The sequence below is a fragment of the Lampris incognitus genome, chromosome 2 (genome assembly GCF_029633865.1).
Source record: "Lampris incognitus isolate fLamInc1 chromosome 2, fLamInc1.hap2, whole genome shotgun sequence".
NCBI classification, from domain to species: domain Eukaryota; kingdom Metazoa; phylum Chordata; class Actinopteri; order Lampriformes; family Lampridae; genus Lampris; species Lampris incognitus.
In genome coordinates, this window is record NC_079212.1 from 93,165,354 (window position 1) to 93,191,578 (window position 26,225).

Consider the following 26,225-nt stretch of genomic DNA (forward strand, 5'->3'; position numbering starts at 1 on the left):
TCATGTCTCGGCCGGGGTCGTTTGCTCTTCGTGATGCCGACGATTGCGGGGCTTCTTTTGTTCCTTCAGCTCCTTCAGGCCTTTGGCCTTGTTGGGCCCCAGTATGGTGTCCCCCGGGCTGGTGTCCCCGAGCTGCCAGTAGTCCTGGCAGTACTGGTTGATGAGGCCCATCTCTGGCTGGCTGAGGATGGTCAGCAGGTCCTTGTACTGGCCGGCACTGGGGGTCCAGGCGCTGGACTGGAGCGGAAGGAGGGCCGGGCTGCCCGTCTCCACCAACACGTTGTTGACGGTGCGGCTGGACAGGACCACCAGCTGCAGTTTGACCAGCATGTGTTTGAAGTTCTTCTCGGTAGACGTGCACTGGTAGATGCCGCTGTCGGATGTCTGTAGGGAGCGGATGAGGAGACCCTGCTCTGTCTTCAGGATCCGGCCCTCTGAGCGTATCTAGAAGGGGGCAGGAGGACACCGTGAGAGGCCAAAATGTGTATTTCTCGAAAAAATTGATTAATTCATCTTTCAATTTTTTTTAAAATTTCTCACTGACATTATTTAGAAATCCTCCACTGCCTATTGTTCAGTATTTAGAAGTGGTGGTGGTCACTGGCCTGGGTTATAGAGACACCCTTAGACTGCTTTCCTGCCATATTAATAAACGCACAAGGTTTGCACAAGGTAAAGCACAAACCAGAGTGCACCAAGTCACGAAGAAGCAGGAAGTTAACTTGCTCCTCCTGCAATTGCTGGAACGCCATTGGACACAGCTTGTAAAGGTCGGCATATTTGGAGATTAAAGTTCAATCAACCTCGCAGAATTTCAAGGCAGTGTGTGTCGCTTAGTTGTCTAAGAGAGCGAAGCTGCGTCATACAATAAAAGCAATGATCATGCACTGTGCTACATGACATAAACGTGAGGTGGAAGCGTGGCTACAAGGCTCTAGAGACATCCAGACGACTTAACGGCCGCGTTACAGCGAGGGCTTGGCTCACCTCTTTCCTCCGGTCGCTGTTCTCCCTCTGCAGGTGCCACTTGAGGGACACATGAGGAGACCTGGCCTGGCACTCTAAGAAGGTAGTGCTGCCCTCCACCCCATACTGCACCGTCTCCAGGGTGTTCTTATTAGCTACAACACCATAGGTTTAACAAGTATTTCAATGCATTATTGCTAGCAAGAAAACGACCATATATCCATTAAGGTATGTTACAGCATTTCCTGATGTGCAACCATATTGTGCAAGGATTTTCCCTATTGCATGATTAATTATGATTTTTTTTTTACATTTTCTCATTTAGCAGTTGCTTTTATGTAAAGCAACTTAGAGTCAGCGAATGGCAGATTCATTTGTGTGTCAACCTACAGGCACCAGACAGCACTAAATAGTAATAGCAAAATACAGTATAGAGAATACGAGGGTAATCCATGACAGGTGTGCGTTAAAGGATTGTGCAGAGTGTGTTCAAAGTGTGTTAAAATCCTTTAACACACACCCTGGAGTGGATTACCTCACTTGCTAAAAATTAAAAGGAAAGCATTCATTTATTCTTGGCTGAACCTTTTGGACACACAATTAAAAGAATATAAAGCAAACGTTAGCCTAATGGCTAACGTTTGCTTTGACTGTCTACTGGGCTTGCTACTGATTCAGTGTGTTGCTATGGTTACATAGCGATGTTGCGATTAGCGTATGAATTTAGAAAAGTGATAAAACTTTTTTTTTTTGGGAGGGGGGGGTTTCCCCGTTTCCCCTTTTTTCTCCCCAATTGTATCCGGTCAATTACCCCACTCTTCTGAGCCGTCCCGGTCGCTGCTCCACCCCCTCTGCCGATCCGGGGAGGGCTGCAGACTACCACATGCCTCCTCCGATACATGTGGAGTCGCCAGCCGCATCTTTTCACCTGACAGTGAGGAGCTTCACCAGGGGGCCGTAGCACGTGGGAGATCAAGCTATTCCCCCCAGCCCCCCCCTCCCTGAACAGGCACCCTGACCGACCAGAGGAGCCGCTAGTGCAGCGACCAGGACACATACCCACTCCCGTCCCTCCCCACAGACACGGCCAATTGTGTCTGTAGGCACGCCCGACCAAGCCGGAGGTAAGACGGGGATTCGAACTGCTGAGCCCCGTGTTGGTAGGCAACAGAATAGACCGCTATGCTACCTGGTTGCCCCCAAAAGTGATAAAACTTTGAAGGATTTTTCACCCCACTATGAGTGCATTAAGCATTTTTAATGCACACAGTCTAGCCAATCAGAAACAAGTATTCTCCATGACCATGGTGTAATTAGTATAATAGTAAAATAACAGCTATGATAATATAATAATAGCTATAGGATAGCAATGAAAACTTATCATAGCCAAGAGTGCATGTCATGTCAAGTACAATTCATGTACGTGTGCTAGAAGTGAATCACCAACAGTAATTGTACTGCTCATACACCAGGCTGAAGTAACGGTACTGCTCATACACCAGGCTGAAGTAATGGTACTGCTCATACACCAGGCTGAAGTAATTGTCTGATTTCACCATTACTATTTTTTGGCTCCTGCGCTGTTTCAGTATGTTTGATATAAAATGCAATCTTGACACTCACTGTTGGAGTTATAACCTCGACACTGCCGTATTGGGTTGCCGTATTTTACATCCTGCCGACGGCTGCGCCTAGAGGGGTCAGATCAAATTTCCAAAAATAAAGAGCTTAATTAAAACGTGTTCTAGAAGTGTTACATGATAAGAATTAGTTGAAGATGTGAAAGGGAAGTTATATTTTCTGCCCAAATGTGTGTGTGTGGACACATCTATAGAGTAGACACATCTGTCGGTTAACACATACGCACATGTGTGTCTGTGCATGTACTCTCTTGGTACTCACCTCTTCTGGGAGGCAGAGTATCTGGAGCAGGACTTGCCGTCCCAGGCGCAGTAAGGGTCTCTGGCCAGGCAGCAGTCTGCACAGGCCTCGCCATACACGTCACAGCGGTGCAGAGCCAGGTGAGTCACACCCAACACGGACCCTACGTACAGTTGTTGCTTTACGGGGCAACAAAGAGGGGAAGATGAGGAAAAGAATCAGATAAGAGGATGCCTTCACGGTGGCACACTTCTGTGTTGGATCACGCCAAACGCCATACCCTGTTTTTATTCTTCTTTAGATTGACTGAATTGCTGTAAATACAAAGTTGTCAAAGAACTCTCTGCACTCCATGATGCCCCCCCCTTTTTTCACCCCAGTTGTACTTGGCCAATTACCCCACTCTTCCGAGCCGTCCCAATCTCTGCTCCACCCCCTCTGCCAATCCGGGGAGGGCTGCAGACTACCACATGCTTCCTCCGATACACGTGGTGTCGCCAGCCGCTTCTTTTCACCTGACAGTGAGGAGTTTCGCCAGGGGGACGTAACGCGTGGGAGGATCACGCTATTCCCCCCAGTTCTCCTGACCAGAGGAGGCGCTAGTGCAGTGACCGGGACACATACTCGCATCCGGCTTCCCACCCGCAGACACGGCCAATTGTGTCTGTAGGGACGCCCGACCAAGCCGGTTGGTAAGTTGGTAGGCAACGGAATAGGCCGCTATGTTACCCGGTTGCCCCCCCCATGATGATTTTAATTACCTTAGTTTGTAACTTACCCGTTTGGATGAAATCTTCATGGTGGTAATAGGGGTGGGGATCTGTAACGAGACATTTAACAGTAATTTCTCAGCACACAAAGGAAATTTGTCAGCGAGGAAACAGATATTCATGTGCAGGAAGGAGCAGAGGAGGTAAAATAGATGAATGGATTCAGATAACTGAATGAAAGAGAGCGACTGACCCTGAAGACCTCCACCTCCTCTAGGACCAGCTCCTCAGTCTGCAAGTCATCTCTAGGCAGGACTATCACCTTTTGCACAGTCCCCCTATCTGAGAAACACAAGAAGGAGGCAGACTGAGTCTTCCACTTGTGACCCTTTGACCCTTGGTCTTCGCGCTGCACTCTTCCCTTCTAGGTATCTTTACTTAAATGTTGAACCTGAGACTGTCCTGTCATACAGTTCTCGACACAAGCCATCAATCACGGGGGTGACCGAAGCGAATACAGGAGCAGGATTTAAAAAGCGGCAGAGGGAGAATGTGTGTGAAGCGCCGCCAGGGGGGGAGAGATAGTATTACAGGACACTTGTAAACAACTCTCTGATATGTAAATCATCCTCAAATGTGACACACACTCTGTGTCCGGCATGGCATCTGGCTATGAGATACGAGAGATGTCGGTATCGGAAAATATGACATAATGTAGGTTAATGCTCTGGGCCGCTGACCTGTGCCAAGGAAGAGCACCTCGTAGCTCCCATCTGCAGCTGCTACTTGGTCCACGGTGATGGTTGTGAACTCATAGTCCACGTTGGTTCTCACCACTAGGGGGCGCTTGTGCACCGGGTACACGGCGTTGTACATGGTGGGGTGGTTTCGCATGAAGTTGATGACCTCATCTGGGTAATCCTTTGTGGACTTCATGTTGGGGGTGAAAGTTCCTCCGGGACACTGTGTTGATCATTGCACAAATGGCCGTTAATCACACTTGTATGCAAAACACACAACTCAAATCAATGACGAGAATAACCCGACTGTATACAGCCCAAACAGTATGTGCATGGGAAAGTGCGTATGTGTGTGTGAAATGCAGAGGGTGGAGCATGTATTTGTGAGTCTATATTTTTGCTGTGTGTATAACTCACAGTCCCAGGGCGGGGGTAGGGGATCTTCCCAGTGTAGGCCACCCACTGGTAGTTGGGACCTTCCTTGTGGGCGAAGGGCCCATTGAAGACCATACGGATGTCGGCCATGGAGTAGACGCACACCGCCGAACCTTTAAACACGGATCTGGGGGGAGGGTGAAAAAGTTGAACACAAAGAGGAAACCAGACAAGACGAACTCGTACGAACTACCTCCTCCCCGTTATCTGAGCAGATCGAGACACGTGAACGCGCTCTCAAACGGGCTCGGCCGCACCGCAGTCAAGCTGTCTGACACGCTGACTTGGAAAAACACCCACATACTGTATGTAGCTCATCACCGCGGAGCAGCATCTTGCTGCCGTGTGGTGGGTGTGCTGTGTTTGCAACGCCTGTCAGAGGCCTCTATCATTAGCATCGCAAGTGTTTCTATCAACTAAGCCTAAATGGGCCTGATGCCTAAAGAGAGAAAAGAAACATAAACAGTATTTGTTTCTCAAATACATTTATCAAGACTTGTTTACTTTGGCTGAATGTGAGCGGGACGCCTCCATCCCCCAAGCTAGTGTGCTCTCAGCATCTCTATTCACATGCCTGGATTTTGTGGTTGCCCCCCCTTTTTTTCCCCCTCCCTAATTGTACTTGGCCAATCACCCCGCTCTCCGAGCCGTCCCGGTCGCTGCTCCACCCCCCTCTGCCGATCCAGGGAGGGCTGCGGACTACCGCACGCCTCCTCCGATACATGTGGAGTCGACGGCCGCTTCTTCTCACCTGACAGTGAGGAGTTTCTCCCGGGGGACATAGCGCATGGGAAGATGATGCTATTCCCCCCAGGCGCCCCTACCGACCAGAGGAGGTGCTCGTGCAGCGACCAGGACACATACCCACATCCGGCTTCCCACCCGCAGACACGGCCAATTGTGTCTGTAGGTATGCCCGACCAAGCCGGAGGTAATACGGGGATTTGAACAGGCGATCCCGGTGTTGGTAGGCAATGGAATAGACCGCCACGCTACCCGGACGCCCACCGTGGTTGCCTCCTTGGGTTCAAATCCGGACGTCTTGTTATCGGCGCTGACCCATGTGGGACTATAAAGTCAGCCAGGGCTCACTCCCCCTCCTTACCTTTTGTTACCTTATTCACCCCCACTATATCAAAGAGCATTTCAGCGAGACAGAGGGAACGTGCCTTTAGGGCTGAAGGAATTCAGATGGGGGGGAGGGGTAAGAGAGAGTCGATAAGTCTCTCATTCACCTACCCTGAGACGGAGAACACGCCGTAGATGACCGGATTCTTCGTGTCTTGAGTTGGCTGAATGTACACATCCCCTGTTAGAAAGGAAAATATTTTACTGCAATCAGTAACCTTAATAAAACAGCGAAAAGGCCACTTATTTTGCAAAAAGAAATCTCTCATGTGACAAATGATCCGCCAGAGCCAACATGGTATGATATGTAAATAATGGTGTCCGTGTCTCTGTCTTGTATCAAAACAGCCGCCGGGCGTATTAATCACCGGATCCCACCTGGGAACTTGGAGCGAGCCGAGCTAACGGTAGACGTGACATGTGGAGTCTTTGGGATCCTAGATTTACATAAGACTTGGGTTATTGGAGAAGGCCTCTCTTGTGCTTAAGAGCCGGTGGTTACCGGCGTCTTAGCGGGGAATCCTGAATCCAAACTCTTCGCAAGGTGAAACTACAGTTCCCCAAATCTCCGAGGGGAACTTGAGTGAAACGGAATCTCTGGTGTAACATAGCTTTAATGGGAGCCATATGCATCCCCGTGACTCCGGGGGGGTGGGTCCGTTGCACCCCGAGTATCCGCCAGTGTTTTAATGAGTGAAAAGAACGAGGGAAAACAATGAGGAAGGAAGAAAGAAAACAAAAATCAGTGTGAAGTAGACTACCTGATTCGACTAGAATAAGAGGTGAAAACGGGGCTCGGCGTAATGCTTTCCATCAGGGGGGAACGATCGAGAAGGGCTCTCATCGGCTACTTCACACGGCCTTGGACGGAGAAGAGCAGGACAAGAACGGTTCCCGCTCCCAAGTCATCGGAAAGGCCAATCAGTGAGGGTATCTATGGATAAGATGAGGCATGAAATCCTATCTTCTCTGTTATAACTTGGGAATTTTTCCATGGTCATCCGTGAAGCCAGAAGCAAGACATCAATCTGACAGACCTGACAGCAATCAAGCGGGGAACCTTGAAATGCCCCCTGTGCACATTTCTCTCCAAATAAAAATTAAGAAAACAAAAAACGCCTCCGGACTTGAATAAATATGTCAACACACTTTTCAAAGGGGGGGTGGGAAATGATACCTTTCTATTCACGTGATGTGAAATGAGGGTGAGTCGTACGAGCAGGACATTACTTGCGGTTTACGCCCTTGCCGCTACATGAAGCCCTCGATGTGAAAGAGTAAACAAGAGGATCCTTACATTTGTCAGTCTCGCGTAAATAAATATCCCCCTCTCGTCCTGCAAAGCTGCAACATCGGCGGAATCTTTCAACCCGAAATCAAGAAGAAAACAAACCAGAAAAAGAAACCCCCCCCCCTTTGCTGCCAGGGTTAGAAAGTCACAGGTAATTGCTGCGAACAAAACCAGCAATTAAGTTCTGGCAAACACAATGCGAAGTCAGAACTCATCTGACGCCAGCTTGACAGACCTTCTGGCTGCAAACCGAGAAGAGGAGGCGAAGGAGGAAGATAATAAATCACATCTGGTGCAAGTTGCATCATTCTGACATTCGTTGTCGGTATGTCAGATGAGACGGATTCCTGCAGGCGCTGCACTGTCAGATGTGCGCGGGCATCCGCGGCGGCTGCAGACACGCAGGGAAGCGGTGCGCCGAAAAGCAGAAACAGAGCAGGGGGAGTAAGTGGTGTGCGAACAGTAAGTGGTCGTCAATGGGTAGAAGGAGACGGGGGACTAGGAGAACCAAATAAACTATGTGTGATTTTTTTTCTCCCCTCGCTGCCCACTTGAGTGGCTCTGCGTCTTAAAAGCAACACAAATGGAAACCATATTGCTCGCTTGACGGCATTAAAAACTGCGTTGCATCAAATTTCCGCAGAAGGCTTGTTGCGCAACATCACTACAGATACTGGGAAAACACAACCAAAATGTTTTCCTTTTCTTTTCTCTGGCATGGTGGGAAATAATTTGGGGGCTTTGGGGATTACAGTAATATAAAGCTCAAAAACGGGAACATAATAGTTTTATTCTCTCCATCATAACTCTTTAGAAAAAGCAATAAAACTTGAGTACCAACACGTCCATTGTTCCTGACAGACTTGGTTTCCCCTGCCATCTCATCCCATCCTGTCTTCTTTTCTGTCTGCACACTCCGTGACCTGGTCCTGCCCCCCCCCCCCCCCCCCCGTGAAAGACAAAGTGCTGTCTTCTCTGCTAGCCGCCGCTCTCCCTCTACATCTGAATGTACTCCCCCTCTCTCCCCCGAGCCCTCATACAACCACTCCGATGCCTCTGCTGGGCTCCGTCGGGGCCCCTGTAGGACTGGAAACATCATTCATTTCTGCAAGAGTGCCTGTGTTTGTGCTAAGGCGAACCACAGAGAGGAGGGATATTCCGCCGGACCGCTGGATTAACACGCCTCAGCATCTTCACCACCGCCTGTCTGCACTCAGGCTAGCACTCAGCTATTGACCAGTTTGATGGGCGGCTGGGTGGGATGTGGCACTGACGAGCCAAAAGAAAACTGTAGAGGTGAGACATAGAAAAAGCTGGCATTCATTCTGACTGCCATCGGTGCTTAACACATGCTTGTCGTTTATATTGCCTCGCCAAAGAAGCCAATACCTATTTTACACTTATATCAAGGATGATACTGAGTCCCGCCTCATTCCAACATGTTTCTGTGAGACAGAGGGAGGTCAGTCATGTAAGTGATGGATAAATCAGGATAATCCCCACTGTGCCAACAGAGTGAAACTGGATCACAAAGCCCTATTTAAAACTCTATCTTATCTAACTTATCTAAAGGGCTCAGGAGATCCCTGCTCTCCTCTTTCACCTCTCTCGCTTTCGATCACACAAACACTCAGTTTGTCTTTCTCTATCTCATGTGCAAACATGAGCACAAAAGCCTCAACGCGGAACATAGTGATGGTAGTAAAGGACAGACTTATAACGGTCTGGCTATATTGATGGCTCTACACAGTAAATATATTGATATCTGAATGGAAACAAACAGGAAGCCTCATGGGAAATGATGAGTCATCGATACCTTAAGTTCTGGCATTGCTGTAGGCCGGCAGAATGGAGAGAAGTAGCAGCAAAGGCTGCATCCATTTAGTACTCTATAATGTGGAGGCATGTGCTACAACAAAATCAGAGTATCTGTGGTTTAGTAATGTCATCATCACTTGGGGTCGAGTATGACTGTCCTCCTTCTAGGTTCTTGTGGGTATCATTGCGGGATGGCGCCTGTGCGTGACAGCTTTTTACATGGAGAGGCCGATACACCTGCAGCCACCACACGGTCCTTGGCAGGGGGTGGCCAGAGTCCAATGGCATGGAGATCCAACGCGATTGGGGACCGCTTTCTGTTGCAGCCTTCATCCGCCTTCACTGGCGTTGTCTTCCGCCAGTTCCGCCTTTGAGGTCTTTGTTGGATTGCGCTTTGTGTGGAACCTCCCCCTTGACCTGTCCACCTTGGGTGACCCTACCAGGAGCCAAGCTCCAGACGGCATAGCTCTTGGGCTCATTAGTACATGCAAGCTTCTCCATAGGGTGGCTGGTGGCTGATCCAGGAGGAGTTTAATAATGTAGGTCCACTAGTACGGGCAGGTGTCCTACAGAAACCTGAAGGTTCCCTGAACTTTAACATCATTTAATGTGGATTGTCATCAAATAAGAGAGTGCATCAAGTACATGCATCACTGCATAGTAGAAAAGGAACTCCAACAATAAGTCCATCTGGGCACACCTGTGTTGTAATTTTGCCATGATCACGGTAAGGGTGGGGATACCAGCAGTCAGTGGAGACTGAAGAGGTCACTTAGGCGAGTGATGAAACGTTTCTCTCAATAAACGTTGTGTCCAGATGAACTGATTCAACTTTCTGTGATTTCCTTACCTGGATTATTGAGCGTGCATAAAGACGGGTCACATGAATGAGTAACTGCATTTCTATAGTGCTTTGCTAGTGTCTCGAAGGGCCTCGTAATGAAATGACTGGATCACATTACAGTATGGCCAGCCACAGTGGGAACAGAACCCCTAACCCTGTAAGTGCCATCCATGCTCAAGGCACATGCTGACATGAACTTTTACTTTCAATCCTACGGTCTTGTCCATCATGTCAGGCCTGCAGTCTGCAAGCCACACTGACACTGAGCATGTGCAGTACGTTCAGATACAGGATACACTTCTCTATTATGTGCAAAAAGGCATGACAATACCATGACCCAGTAGAAGTTGGATTGAGTTGAAAACACATATAAATCACAAAACACAGTGGAGTGAAAATGAATACATGCTGAATCCAAGTGGTGAATGGATGGAGACAAGTATTTTGTATCTTTGGAGGGGGCAGTTGAGACAGCCATATTCACACTCTTCAACAGGGGCGGGAATGAAAGGGAGCATCTGGAGAGGAACATGAAAACTGAAACTCACGGAGCTCATCGAAGTGCGTCTCGATGCCGTCTGCCCCAGGCACCGAGCAGATGAGGCGGGCCTTCAGGAAGGTGCTCCACTTGTTGACCAGACAGCAGTGTCCACCGTCATCGTTCTGCAGGGCACAGAGATCGGCATCAATCACGGCTCTTTAAAAGGCGCCTCGGAGAGGCTGTTCCACCCTACGTCCGACCACCAGCTGGACGGGACAATGGGCCAACTAACAGCCAGTGCTGGCTTAGGGGGTCTATGTGAATAAACATAAGCTCTGTGTGTCAGTCTGGCCCATCTGCAAGGGATTGTAGCCAACCGCGACCACTGCTGTGGAAAATGAAGCCTAGGGGAAAATGATTAATGAGCCAGAACTCTTAATATGCTACACACAGTCCAAAAGATTTGACATACTGGAAAAATATGAGTTTTGTATCTGTCTGTATTTAATGTGTCATTAAATGGAGCAGATGAATCATACTTTCACCCGTTTCCTCCGCTTTTAGGGTAAAAATCTATACATAATCTATAAGCTCATTGGCAGCAGCAAAACATTTCTTTTGTCACTGTCCTCGTCTGTTCGAGCAAACGATAAACTCGTGGAATATGTTTTCGGGGGGCCAGGGACACGGCAGAAGAGTCTTGACAGACAGGCTGAGTGTCTCTGGGGTGCTATGAGGCGGCAGTATGTGGCGAGAGGTTGAAGGTTTGGACGCAGCGTCACTCTTTGACTCTCTGCGGTGATAAACAGCACTCCAGGTGACTGCACAAGTGGCGCCTACGTCATTGGATAAACACGGCACCGAGTCTGCATGGATGATTATGCATGTATGCAGACGGGGCGCAGAAGATCAACTCTGCCATTCAAACTGTTCACCGGAAGGGACAAAAAATATCCTGTCCCACCAAAATTAGTGTAGAGGGAAAGCGATGGGCTTTGTTTTGTCCCTTTCTTGCTGTGACCTCTGCTTTACAGTGGTAATACTCGGTAGTGACAGTGAGCACGAGCGAGAAACAGAGGACACGTTAGGTTGAACTTGGTAGGCAACGAACCTTATTGACTTTAATCACTGTCATTAGGTTGCTATGACAACTAACCAGGCAGATACGGCCTATTCTGGACTGGGCCATAGGACTCTGGCCCATCTCCGAAGCCTTCTCCCGGAAGAAGAAGTAGAGCTTGTCGTCGTTCTTCTCGGCGCTGTCTGGGATGAGATGCGCGTGGATGAACGTTGGGTCTGTGAGAAAAGTGGCGAAAGGCAGTCGGTTAAAAATGCCACGAGACGTTTCAGCCAGGGTCCACAGACAGACAGGAAGACAAGCAGACTGATAGATAGACTGACAGACAAACAGAGGGACAGACGGACAGACAAAGACAGATCATTAATAGCACTCCAATAAATCCCACTTTACATACAGTCGTCGTTTAAACCTGGAGATGGGGGGCGGCGGAACAAAGCTTTGAGTGCTTCACTGGGAGTGGGAAAAAGGCAACGAGAGGACAAATGTTTCTTCTACATGTACGGTTGTAGCCTGAAGCCCAGCACTGTACTCGACACAGTGCAGCATGTCGCCCCGTTTAAAACCAACCTCATTATTTCTACCCAGTGACAGAGCTCAATATGGCACTCCGCTCCCTCTGGCTGGCTTACTGGGTCACGGCTGGACACATAGGGTACTGTGACAGACCAGGATGCCAAATTGGGGCAAGCCCACACACGGGGAGGGGGTAACTGGGAGCACTTTTATGAGGGGGGAGGGGGGGGTTCCTTTGCAAGGGGGAGGGGGAACATCCTGGGGGATCCCACATGGCTGATTAGCAGGACTCAGGTGTCCTAAACCCGGAGTATCTCCATCAGGGGACTGTTGTCAGGGCAACAGGGTCAAAAGAGGAAGCTGTCACTCAGATGAATGAGGTTGTGGGGTGGGGTGGGGTGGGAGGCTGTGATCGATGTGCTGGTGGCTATATCCACCCAAAATGGACCCATCTAGCATGTGTGAGGCTATAACAATCATGGTTCATTAGAGACCAGAGGGTACTCCGAATCATTGCCGGCACAGTTTCTTTCCAGGGCCTTGTGACCTTGGTTGACCTCGGTGTCGGGCTCTGGAGGCGTGTGTTCATAAAGCAGCATAGGCGGTACTGTGAGCCGAATGATCATAGCATCACATGGCACACAACAGGCTCACAAAAGACTACAGATTCAGACAGGCAGAAAAAAGCACAGATACTGAAGGAAGGGAGGATGCTGAAGATGTGATCGGCTGTTTATGGGTACGTTGTGAGTGACAGGGTGATATAGTAATGTATCGGAGAAGCTGAAGAATTGAAATGGAGGAGGACGAGAAATCTGAGCATTAAGGCCAGCACAACAAGACAAAACACAACACAATATAGATGTAGTAACTTGTGTCGCACCATTCAACCATCTGGAGTTGTACTGGTCCGTCCTCATGGCTGTTTGCTTCCCCAGCGTGCGGAATATAGCCGAGTCCGTCCCCATGAAATCAATGTAGACTCCTGCATACAGCTCTCCGTCTGCACGTCACAGGGCGAGAAAGGAGGCGTTAGACGGGGGGGGGGGGGGGGGACGACCACGAAACAAAGTAAAAGTACAGGCGCCTATTGTCCATACAGAAGCCTGTGGTACAGAGATGCTCTTAGGCTGCCGAATACGACGTAACAATGGGACACGCAGCCAGAGAAAGGAGGAGTGCGAGCACATGGGCCTACGGGGGAGTCCAGTGTTCTGTATGTGTGCTGGTGTGGGATTTCTCTTTGGCTGCTTTAACACTTGTGTACAGCGGCACAGCAGCTGAGGTGTACACCTCTTACTTTTACTAAGGGGAGCTGAAAGTCAGCTGACATGGCGTAGGACAATGAAGGGTCTTTCTCCCTCTCTCTCTCTATCGCTCTCTCTCACTCACTCCCTCTCTATTGCTCTCTCTCACTCTCTCCCTCTCCATCTCTCTCACTCCCTCCCCCTCTCTCTATCTCTCTCACTCCCCTCTCTCTCACATACACTCCCTCTCTCCTCTCTCACCCCCTCTCTCTTTCTCACTCCCTCTCTCTCTTTTCCTCCCTCCCTCACTCGCTCTCACTCCCTCTCTGTATCGCTCTCACTCCCTCTCTCTCCCTCTCTTACACTCCCTCTCTCTCTCTTTCTCACTCCCTCTCTCTCCCTCTCCCCCACTCCCTCTCTCTTTAGATCCCCCCCCTCTCTCTCTCACATACACTCCCCCTCTCTCTCGATCCCTCTTGCTCTCTCTCTCACATACACTCCCTCTCTCACTCCCCCTCGCTCTTTCTATCGCTCTCTCTCACTCCCTCTGTATCGCTCTCACTCCCTCTCTCTCCCTCTCTCATTCTCTCTCTCACTCCCTCTCTCTCCCTCACTCCCTCTCTATCTCCCCCACTCCCTCTCTCTCTAGACCCCTCTCTCTCTCTCACATACACTCCCCCTCTCTCTAGATCCCTCTTGCTCTCTCTCTCTCACTCCCTCTCTTCCTAGACACACACACACACACACAACCCACCCACACACACACACACACACACACACACACACACACACGTGTGCTCACATGCACACATCCATACAAACATCCACACATGCAACCACACAAACAGGGCAGGAGGTCGGTGGTCAACAGCCAAGCCTGACCAACCGACCTGCGAGCTGCTGACAACCCGAGACCACCTACTGACACGGGGTGTGTGCACAGCTTGACACTCTGACTAACTCACTGGACATATAATGTAAACCTTAGATGTGTGCTGTACATCTAGTTTCCACCGCACCGCGCTGCAGTCTCAACACAATGGGACAGCACATCACTCCCGACAGGAAAACTGTGTTTACACGGACTTGGAGCAAATATAGTTACACTATGCTGACGCCTCCCACACACACACATCACTTATACACGCACTTTTCCCTAAAAAGCAAACATTAGAGATCAATAAGGAGGGGTTTGCTTCCTTTGAGTTTGTGCGGTTAAAATTTTTTCTTTGGGGCGGGCGAAAGAGTTTAGCCGAATGGAAACCAAAGAAATACTAAAAACCTTCTTTGTTTTGTGCGGAAGATCTACTCGAAGGTGCCTGTACAGGCCACAGGCACCGGGGCAAGCAGGTACTTACTGATCAGGGCCGAGACGCTGTTGAATTTGGGGTCGTAGGGACATTTGCCTTTTCCGGAATCCACTTTGCCGGGCTCCAGGCGGAAAATGTATTCCTGGGACAGCGAAGGATTAAGGAGGCACATCGTTAATTATTCCATCACCTCCAGGTTCCGTGTGACCACACATTTTAGTTTTATCACATAGTTTTGTGGGGGGCGAGGAGGTGAGGGATAGGTTCTCTCTCTGGGCAAACAAAAATAAATAAGTAAATAAACAAACAAATAAATTATATATATATATGTAAAATTTATCCCCCCCCCCTTTTCTCCCCAATTGTACCCGGGCAATTACCTCACTCTTCCGAGCTGTCCCGGGCTCTGCTCCACCCCCTCTGCTGATCCGGGGAGGGCTGCAGACTACCACGGGCCTCCTCCGATACACGTGGAGTCGCCAACCGCTTCTTTTCACCTGACAGTGAGGAGTTTCGCCAGGGGGACGTAGCGCGTGGGAGGATCACACTACCAGTTCCCCCTCCCACCACCCCCGAACAGGCGCCCCGACTGAGCAGAGGAGGCGCTAGTACAGCAACCAGGACACATGCCCGCAGACACGGCCAGTCTGTAGGGATGCCCGACCAAGCCGGAGGTGACACGGGGATTCGAACCGGCGATCCCCTGTGTTGGTAGGCAACAGAATAGACCGCCATGCCACCCGGACGCCCATAAATAAATATATGTAATGATGTATGTATTTGTGATTATTTGCGAAAGCATCAGTTGCATTAAACTGGTTATGCAGTCAGCTGGGAGACAGTCAGGGTACTGAGGTTGATGGGATATGGAGTCCAATCCTATTGTGTTAAGCACAATGCAAACTTGTAGTTTTCTTTTTAGATCGGACAAGGGGAACACAAAGCATTCACAGCCAGTTATCAGCGAGATGGCGAGCTGTGGCAAAACATAGAGCAATCCAAAACTCGTCCACCATGCTTCTGATGTTAGTGGGTCTGGATGGGAGGACACCTTCAGCCTTTATGTCCACCCTGGCTAAGTGTCTCCATGTCTCCAAGTCTACATGAGGTGTGCTTCAGGTCAGGCTGATGTAGCCAGACAGGTGAGTGTGGAGAATAACGGCGGGCGGTGTTGTGATAGGCTAATCCGAGACGGCTTCTCACAGATGAGATACGCCTCAGAAATGTGTTTTCTGGCACTCGGCACGTTTCCTGTGTTTAGACGCCAGTTGTAACAACCCACAACTCAGGTTCAGTGCACTAATCTCCCCGAAGATCAACACCTACGCATGTCTGACTGAGAGGTTTTCTAATCAGGTTCTTCCCAAATTTTTTTTAAAAAAAAATAGAAAGGTAAAAAAAAAGGAAAGAAAATTCAATTGAGAAAAAAAGTTGTGTGGTTGCTATGTGGAGCTGAGCGCTGGAGCTGGGCTGTGTCCACCAACCCCCTGTGTTCATGGCTGCACTCCTAGCAGGCACCGTCCCAAACACCTCCACCAGCGCAAAAGTGGTACATTTAATCAAAAGTCAAATTTTTTTCCCCACAAAAAAAATCAGTCCAAGAATGAATCTGTTTTCCCCCCCACCCCTTTTTTTCCCCTTCCAATTGTACTTGGCCAATTCCCCCACTCTTCCGAGCCGTCCCGGTCGCTGCTCCGCCCCCTCTGCCGATCCGGGGAGGGCTGCAGACTACCAAATGCCTCCTCCGATACAGGTGGAGTCGCCAGCCGCTTCTTTTCACCTGACGGCGAGGAGTTTCACTAGGTGGGGGGGGGGCGTAGCGTGTGGGAAGATCATGCCCCCACTGACCAGAGGAGGCGCTATAGTGCAGCGACCAGGACACATACCCCGCACCCGGCTTCTCATCCGCAGACACGGCCGATTGTGTCTGTAGGGACGCCCGACCAAGCTGGAGGTAACACGGGGATTCGAACCGCCGATCCCCGTGTTGGTAGGCAACGGAATAGACCGCCACGCCACCCGGACACCATGAATCTGTTGTTTTAAATTTGCACAAAAAGACCCAGATAGTGAACATTGTACAACACAGATCATGGGACATTATAAAGCCTGCATGGTGGTGTAGCTAGAGAAATAAAACATCCTTGCGATGGTTAAGCACTTGGTGACCCGTGTCAAAAACCTCGCTTCAAGCACCCGTCCCTCACTTGAACACTTAATATGTTGTCAGCAGTACATGTTGGACTTATACATCAACAATGCATAAGGTGGGCACCAAACCCGAGGCCTTCTTAAACTCCCTACGCCCACCTTTGCCTCCACAGGCCCTGCCGTGGTGCTGTAGTCTGCCGCGCGACTTGATCTCCCTCCAGACTGGGGTGCCTGCGGGTGGAGGGAGCCCTACAACAGAGACATGGCAGAGCGGGCCATGTGATTACAAAAAAAAAAGAAGAAAGGACTTCTTCAATCAGAACTCAACAACCCAGAATCAAATGAAAATCCCCCTGGCGACCACGAAGTCCAAAGAATGGAAAAGTTGGAGAAGCCCAAAAGCGAACCAGTGCCAGAAACAACTGCAACAAAGAGAACCATTGAAAAGTAAATTCAATAAAGACCGCAAAGACAGAACATGGACGGACAAAAATCCCACTACCAGGTAAAAGCAGAGTAGAAAGACCGCAGGGGTTGACAGCCATTAATTAGTGATCACATCCGTCCATGCTTGTATGGAAAAGACTGTTTGGTAGTGTTGGACTACCAAAGCTGTGCGTCGCGCACATAAACCATGCCGTGCAGCAGACTCAAACCTGGACACAGGACAGAAACAATTGAGGAGTTCTAATCCAAAACGTCGATACCCAAAATCTGATGAAAAGTGCCCATACCCTGTGAGATCCAATGAAATCCTTGATGGCGTCCAGGTTGCTGCTCCACCCCCCCCCCCCCCCCCCCCCTGCCGAGCCGGGGAGGGCTGCAGACTACCACATGCCTCCTCCGATACACATGGAGTCTCCAGCCACTTCTTTTCACCTGACAGTGAGGAGTTTCACCAGGGGGACGTAGCACGTGGGAGGATCACGCTACCCCCCCCCGAACAGGTGCCCTGACCGGCCAGAGGAGGCGCTAGTGCAGCGACCAGGACACCTACCCACATCCGGCTTTCCCACCCGCAGACACGGCCAATTGTGTCTGTAGGGATGCTCGACCAAGCCGGAGGTAACAGGGATTCGAACCAGCGATCCCCGTGTTGGTAGGTAACGGAATAGACCGCCACGCCACCTGGATGCCTTAACTATTTCGTTTATTATGGTATCACATGTTAAAATGGTATCAATGGTGTTTTAGTGGAGGGCTCCTCTGCATGTTAAAGGTGGTGAAGGATAAACTTCAGGTAGCGACTTCGGCATTTGTTTGAGCGACGGCATTTTGGTATAAAACTCCTCAAGATAAAATCAACTGTCGAAAAGAACAACAGAGGAAATGGTATATAGAAAAAAGGAAAGACACGGGTTAGTACAAGGAAAAAAAAAAGTGCCATGCTCAATAACCCAGGCAAGGAAACCACAGCGATGATTCGCCTCGCTGTGAAGACAAAACCTCGACGTTTGACTGACGATTAAACACTCGCCCCCCCTCTGTAGAACAAGAGGGGGAGAGAGGGGGGCGCGTTTCAGACAAACGGTTCCTACTTACGTCTACGCTTAGCAGGCGAAAACCCTTACGGTGTGAAGTGACATTGCTGCCGGGCCTCGGGGGGGCAGAGGAGCTGAATGACAAGCGGGGGACTGGCCTTTACGTCGAAATCTAAACCCCCCCCCCCCATCTAAACACCCAGACTTAACAGGCAGGATCGCCGATGTAGGTGTGGGCCGGGGATGGCAGCTGCGGCTGCTCTGAATGGTTTTCGTACTGGGGGGGGAGGGAGGGAGGGCTGGAGGAAGGGACCGTGGGTGGGAGGGATGAGGAGCTACACGACCGATGATGGATGAGTGGCTACATGGGTAATGATGGCCTTTCAGAGAGTCTCAGACAGGCGGTGAGACAGGCCACAGGCTCTGCCACTTCTAAACAGGTGAAGGAGGACCCGGGGGGAGGAGGGGAGGGGCAGGGGGGGAGGGGATGGAAGATGGGGGAATTTGCTTTAAACATACTGTCAACACGCTATTCCCAGCAGTAGGAACGGACCGGCATCCCAGCTACCTCTGCGGCTGTAGCGCATGGTTATTTCTGGGACGCTGCTGATCCGGAAAGCGCCGACTCCGGGCCTTTCTCCGAGTTTTCCAGACCGTGAAACGGAGCACGTCAATGAAAACTAAGAACCGGAAAATGACGGAAGAAAAGAGGAGCCCGGGAGAATGAGGAGCAGGGAAGCGGAGGGAGATTCTTTTTCTGACCCAGATTGCCCAGCAGATACGAAGCGGGGCGGGGGGGGGGTAGAGGAAGCAGGGCGGGGGAGGGGTAAAGGTCAACGTGTCTCCACGGACAGCCCGTTGTGTCTTTGGTTACCTGTGACCTGCGTCCTCGGTCCACATATGTGCAGACAGGGTTGTACGCCCCCGTCCCACACACGTACAGGTGGGTCCGGTTCCACGGCTCGATGAGACGAATGAAGTTTCCACATTCCCCCTGCAGACGACAGAAGAAAAAAAACAGGAGAGGAGAGGAGAGGAGAGGAGAGGAGGATTACCCGGATGAAAAACTCATTTGCTCATGAAACTACAATAAAAGAAAGAACAGAAGTGATTTGTAATAGATCACGCCCCCGCCCCCACCACCAGAAGATAGATATTCATTCTGCTTGGCTTGCAAGTCATCACATCTATCTTATCCACTGGCTGGACTGGCTGTTTGGCAGCCCGGTTATCTGGCTCTCGATGCCGGCCTGGCCCCGGTTTCTGAGCAGGCCACATTGTTAGATGCACGCGGTTTCCAAAACAGTGTGACTGGGTTGACAAAACCACCCAGTGGTGCGCCACTGGTAGCACATGCAGACTGGGGAGCTGACAGTAACCTCAGCCCCGTGTACCGACACGGCTCACAACTGACAGCCGTTTTGTCCTCACAAGACAGCGAAAACCCAACATTGTCGAGTCTAGAATGGTTTTGTGAGAGCTTTAAAAGCCACTGAGGGTTTCGGCGGATGTGGGGAAACGGTGCCTAATAGCCACCAGGGGTAGTTTTATGGTGCAGACGTGAAGATGCTGGTGGTGAGAACAGCTCTGCGGTTTCGAGGTCTGACGTTTTTAAATGGTTGATGTTAGAGCCAACGGGGTGTGGGCGCGGGCGTCCGGGCAGCGTAGCGGTCTATTCCGCTGCCTACCAACACGGGGATAGCCAGATCGAATCCCCGTGTTTCCTCCGGCTTGGTCGGGCGTCCCTACAGACACAAATGGCCGGGTAGAGGCTAGTTCCCATCGATGCAGAGAACGGTCAACTGAGCATGCGCAAGAACTCGTTGCCTCCGTTGGTTGGGTAGGTTAAGGTTAGGGCGGGGTTAGGGTTAAAGTTAGCTAATCAGACGCAGAGTAGGGGCGGATCTTCCTAGAATTCTAGCGCCTGGATGCTACGCGGGGCGTGTGGAGGCATGGTAGAGGCATTTCGCGCATGCTCAGTTGACCGTTCTCTACTCCATTTCCGTTCTCTGCATCAATGGGAACTAGGCCTCTACCCAAATGGCCGTGTCTGCGGGTGGGAAGTCGGATGTGGGTATTTGTCCTGGTCGCTGCACTAGCGCCTCCTCTGGTCGGTCGGGGTGCCCCCCAGATCGGCAGAGAAGGGGTGGAGCAGCGACCGGGATGGCTAAAAAAAAAAAGAGCGGGGAGAAAAAGGGGGGAAATTGAAAAATAAAAAGTAAAACAAAAAACAAAACGGGGTGTAGGCACGGAAGTAGCTGTGATTGGCTGCTGCGTCGGCCAATAGGCAGTGTGGAACCTCGAGGCGCACTGACTTGATACAAACGATATGCACTGAAACATTTAGCTAGCTAGCTAGCTTACAACTGACCTTAACATTGCCAGATCGTACTCTAACCCTACTGCTATTGCTATCGCTAGCTAACTAACATTAACTTAACTTGCCCCAGCTATTGCTCCCTCTGTCGGTCTGGCAGTCAGTGCGCTTCGAGGTTCCGCGCTGTCTACTGGCCGATGCAACAGCCAATCACGGCTACTTCCGTGCCTACACCCAGAGGTGTAAAAACCAGGTCCAGAAAGTAAAAGTCCAAACCATGTATTCACCCCACTCATGCACTACACCAGCAGATTCTAGTCAACACCACCCCTCGACCAGGTAGGGAAAACTAGCTAATGAAATCAACTGGTTTAGTAACATGGTTGGAGCAAATCCAGGGTTTTGACATTTACTTTCTGGACCTGTTTTTTACACCTCTGCCTACACCCCGTTGGATCTAGCATCAACCTTTGTAAATCCCCGCACGTCTGGCCAGATGTCTCCGCCCTGCCCTCTTGGTTCTAAATTCCCCCGCACCATGACAGTGGCTGATAACATAGCCCCTCAGGTTTGTCGTAACGTCATGTGTGGCTGCTGGCGACAGCTGGCAAAAGAAAGAAAGGATGTACCAAGCACGGAAGAGATTGTCAGCAGGATGGAGGATAAGCCATTTTGGCAAATCTTAGCAGCATCCCAGAGGCACATCTCAACCAACTCCATGGATGTGTGTTTGGTTTGCACGTATGCATGTGTGAGCTCGCGTACAACCCGTGTGTGTGTGTGTGTGTGTGTGTGTGTGTGTGTGTGTGTGTGTGTGTGTGTGTGTGTGTGTGTGTGTGTGTCTGTATTATTCATTGCACAGTTGTGCTCCCCCACAGAGAGCACAGTAGGTATGATTGCCTTTGACCCCCCCTGAGTGAACCGACATCCCTTCTGAATTGCCTTTGAATTGTCATCATCTGTTATTCCCTGAAGAGGAGCCGGGGTTACCGAGTTGTTTCCCCGTAGCCAATTTTATTTCTTATTTCAGCGGTGAAGTTACAACCCCGTCTTACACACACACACACACACACACACACACACACACACACACACACACTACCCATTAACAGACGCCTACACACACACACACACACACACACACACACACACACATTACCCATTAACAGACGCCTACACACACACACACACATTACTCATTAACAGACGCCTACACACACACACGCACACACATTACCCATTAACAGACGCCTACACACACACACACACACACACACACAGAGGCCAATACAATGTAGCCAGAGGCGATGAGCGATGCGGGTCACCGAACATGTATAAATGAACATTCCAGTTGGATAAACAGCAGCCGGCTCTCTCAGTACCGGTGGGAGGGGGGTGGGGTGGGGTGGGGGGGGGTTATTATCCATAGCCCTCTCATCACTCCCTTGGAGCCTCCCCATATTCACTCCCTCGATCTGGGGGGGGGGGTCGGGGCGGGACGGGTGGGTCAACATGTGTGAACAAATCAAAAGAGAAGCCGCAAACTAGGGCCCGGGATCTGGTTTTGATATGAATTCTGAATTTCAGCACCATCCTTGGGCTCCCCGGGGGCGCTGACTTGAACGCCATTAACCCTTTCCGCCGGGGCCGATAGAGCTCCGGTTACAGCTTCCGCCGGCGAGTCAGTTGATATGACCAGTCTGTAGTCACGGGGCTCGCGGTGTGTGAGGAAGACGAGCGCTTTGTTTGTGACTTTTCCGTTACCGGATTGGAGATGAAGACTGTCTAGGTTTGGGCGTTTTCCTCCAAATTCAGATACTTACTGTCACAGCCTCCACGGGCGCGCGGCAGTTTAATCGGTGGCAGCTGTACGCAATCAGTAATCAGGGATGCCGAGACGGCAAATAAGGGCTCCCAAAATCAGTCCTACTCTGGAAGAAGCTTTAAGGGGGTCCTCGTCCAGTAACCTCGTCATCTCACTCAACTTCTCTTCTCTTTTCTTTTTAAGCTGAACACTGGGATTTTTCTCCGTTGATACAGTTATTCTATCCATCTGGACCAGGGAGTCACGTGACATGATATCAACCGGCATCTCCACCGTGGCTCGAGACACTCTCCATCTTTAGGAATGAGCACCGGTGCAGCAGCAAACACGTGACTCAAACAGGGACAAGGACTGAAATATGATGATGGTGATGATGGTGATGAGATGTTTCTGTTGGACAGCTAATCTGCCAATTCCACAGTCAATATTACAGTAGAACAGGCCCATGTAGTTTGTACTATATTACACTGCCTGGGATAGCTTTGGTCCCAGGATGCCATGCTTCCCAGAGTGGGGAGTCTTTGGTCCCAGGATGCCATGCTTCCCCGGGTGGGGACTCTTTGGTCCCAGGATGCCATGCTTCCCAGAGTGGGGACACTTTGGTCCCAGGATGCCATGCTTCCCAGAGTGGGGAGTCTTTGGTCCCAGGATGCCATGCTTCCCAGAGTGGGGACTCTTTGGTCCCAGGATGCCATGCTTCCCAGGGTGGGGACTCTTTACTGCTGAGCTTACGGCACACAAGTGACAATGGCTGCTGCACCCTGTTCGTGGTTTTCACTGCCAGAGGGAGGAATGAATTTCAGTTTTGTTGGTGTTTTTTTTTGGAGGGGGGGTTATTCCCCCCTTTTCTCCCTAATTGTACTTGGCCAGTTACCCCCACTCTTCCGAGCCATCCCGGTTGCTGCTCCGCCCCCTCTGCTGATCCGGGGAGGGCTGCAGACTACCACATGCCTCCTCCGATACACGTTGAGTCGCCAGCCGCTTCTTTTCACCTGACAGTGAGGAGTTTCACCAGGGGGACGTGGCGCGTGGGGGGATTACGCTATTCCCCCGAGTCCCCCTGAACAGGTGCCCCGACCGACCAGAGGAGGCGCTAGTGCAACGACGGGGACACATACCCACATCCGGCCTCTCACCCGCAGACACGGCCAATTGTGTCTGTAGGGACGTCCGACCAAGCTGGAGGCAATGCGGGGATTCGAACCGGCGATCCCTGTGTTGGTAGGCAACGGAATAGACCGCCATGCCACCCGGACGCCCCCGTGGATTTCAGTTTTACGTGTCTCCGAAAACACTACAACAACTGACAGCGGATCATCTCCAGCAGCTGTGATGCCAAAGCAAATGAAGCTCATGTGCAGCAGCAACGTGCTCGAGCAGGGATTCACATGGAGCCCGTTGCTGTTCCTGCTTTTCTTTGTGTGTGCGTGGCTCATTTGGAAGTTCGTTTGTGAGGTCCCCGGAGGGTGGCTGTGAAATCTGCGTCTTGGTCTTTTGGAGTACTTACGTTTGTGTCTTTCCCTGACAGCACACACTCGGTTTTCCTCTGAGGGGGCACGGGCCAGTGGATCTGGTGGGGAGAGAGCAACGGATCAGTTAGATTTAAAGAAAGTTCTGGAGCAGATTCCAGGATCGGGAGTTGCATCGCACAACTCTTACTATGAGCGGCTCCTTGTTGATGTCATGCAGATCCAGAGACAGGATGTAGTCCTTGCTGCCCACGTACATGCGGTCGTGGTCCTCGTCCATGCGGAGGATCCGATAGTCTGTCGAGTTGAGCAAAAAGGAGAAGTGGTGGGCAGTTCCCGTGGACCTCAGCTCTGGAAAGAGGGACAAAAGAAAGACAGGAGAAGAGATTATTTCTTTTTCTAGCCACGGCCAGTCTTGTAACTGTACAAAGCGCAAGACCAATTCAGAAGCACAAACTTAAACCACAAACACAGTCATAAGGCATCTGTGTAGGCAGCTCACTTTTGGCACAGAAATGCCCTTTGTTTGCCAAAACTACAAAAAATGCATTTATTTATTTTTTTGCTTCATTTCTAGATGCAGTCTTCCCTCCATTTACTCTCGCGACCAAAAAAAAAAAGAAAGTAGCACAACCACACAAACACACTCAGACACAGACACTTGTGCCATGCAAACCGCTCATAAAACCATACTCCAAATATAACCCCCAGACTCTCCTAGCTGAATTTACAGTAGCTGTCTTCTAGATAAGTTTGTTTTACATGGCACAGTAACCGTGATGGCCTGGTATTATGGGATTGCGGACTGGCACCAGCGATGACTGGTTTTATACTATCTTACAGTAACGCAGCATATTCCACATGGGCAAAGAACCAGAATGCTCACGGGCAAGCAGCAAATCAATTACTGCTATATGTACAGTTTATTTGTATAGTCAAGCCGAGTGAGCGTAGTCCGAAATCACAATGACTGTCCCAGAGGGCTTTACATTCACACTGTATACATTCACACAGTATACATTCACAGAGTATATATTCACACTATACATTCACACACTATACATTCACAGTATACATGCACACAGTATACATTCACACTATCACACAGTATACATTCACGGTATACATTCACACTGTATATATTCACACAGTATATATTCACAGTATACATGCACACAGTATACATTCACACTATCACACAGTATACATTCACAGTATACATTCACACTGTATACATTCACACTGGAAATATTCACACTGTATACATTCTCACACTATACACTCACACAGTATACATTCACAGTATACATTCACACTATATATATTCACACAGTATACATTCACACTATCACACAGTATACATTCACAGTATAAATTCACACAGTATACATTCACACTGGAAATATTCACACTGTATACATTCACACTATATATTCACACTATACATTCACACAGTATACATTCACACTATCACACAGTATACATTCACAGTATACATTCACACTGTATATATTCACAGTATACAGTCACACATTATACATTCACACTGTATATATTCACAGTATACATTCACACTGTATATATTCACACAGTATACATTCACACAGTATATATTATATGGTAATCTCCCGTAGTTCCCCGGTGGTGGAATGAGTCACCAAATTCCACTCGATCCACTGAGTCCCTCTCCATCTTTAAGAAGAAGAAGAAGCAAAAGGGCATCCGGGTAGTGTAGCGGTCTATTCCGTTGCCTACCAACACGGGGATCTCCGGTTCGAATCCCCGTGTTACCTCCCGGCTTGGTCAGACACAATTGGCGCCTCCTCTGGTCAGTCGAGGCGCCTGTTCGGGAGGAGGGGGGAGACTGGGGAGGAATAGCGTGAACCTCTCACGCGTTCCTCCCCCCTGGTGAAACTCCTCACTGTCAGGTGAAAAGAAGCGGCTGGCGACTCCACATGTATCGGAGGAGGCACGTGGTAGTCTGCAGCCCTCCCCGGGTCGGCAGAGGGGGGTGGAGCAGCGGCCGGGACGGCTCGGAGGAGTGGGGTAATTGGCTGGATACAATTGGGGAGAAAAGGGGAGAACCCCACCCCAAAAAAGAAGAAGCTAAAGACCCAGCTCTTTCATCAACACCTCGACACCGGATGGTATTAATAAAAATAGAAAGAAAAAAAATCACTTCTATGGATCCTCCTATGCATTGCCTTTGTGTTGTGTTGACACTTATGTCCTATTGGACTTGAACCTAGTGTTTTGGCGCTTACTTGTGTTGTTGTCTCCTGACTAGATCCCTACTTGTGTTGTATTAACTCTCAGACATACGTCGCTTTGGATGAAAGCGTTGCTAAATGAAATTGTAACATTGCAACATTGTAACGTTGTAACGTTGCAACATTGTAACATTGTAACGTTGTAACATTGTAATAAGCGACTAAAGCAAAGTGAGAAGAGTCTAAATGACATTTCATGTCGGTGCTAATGCTGCAACCCCCCTCCCCCCTCCAATCAGATCCATCTGTGCTGGTCCTCTACAGGTG

At 50.0% G+C, this 26,225-nt stretch overlaps 1 protein-coding gene across 1 annotated transcript; it reads right to left on the bottom strand.

Annotated features, from left to right (window-relative positions):
• On the bottom strand, window positions 1–23,962 carry sema3fa (sema domain, immunoglobulin domain (Ig), short basic domain, secreted, (semaphorin) 3Fa). Its single transcript, XM_056273643.1, has 17 exons — window positions 23,879–23,962; window positions 23,727–23,789; window positions 18,952–19,071; window positions 16,756–16,845; window positions 14,494–14,587; window positions 12,772–12,891; window positions 11,451–11,590; window positions 10,362–10,476; window positions 5,972–6,041; window positions 4,715–4,859; window positions 4,298–4,520; window positions 3,811–3,899; window positions 3,626–3,667; window positions 2,869–3,026; window positions 2,590–2,657; window positions 988–1,121; window positions 1–444 (listed from the first exon to the last, which is right to left on the bottom strand). The coding sequence occupies exons 1-17, from the start codon at window positions 23,945–23,947 to the stop codon at window positions 1–3; spliced, it is 2,184 nt and encodes a 727-aa protein (XP_056129618.1). The 5' UTR covers window positions 23,948–23,962.
• Between the last annotated feature and the right edge of the window lie 2,263 nt (window positions 23,963–26,225).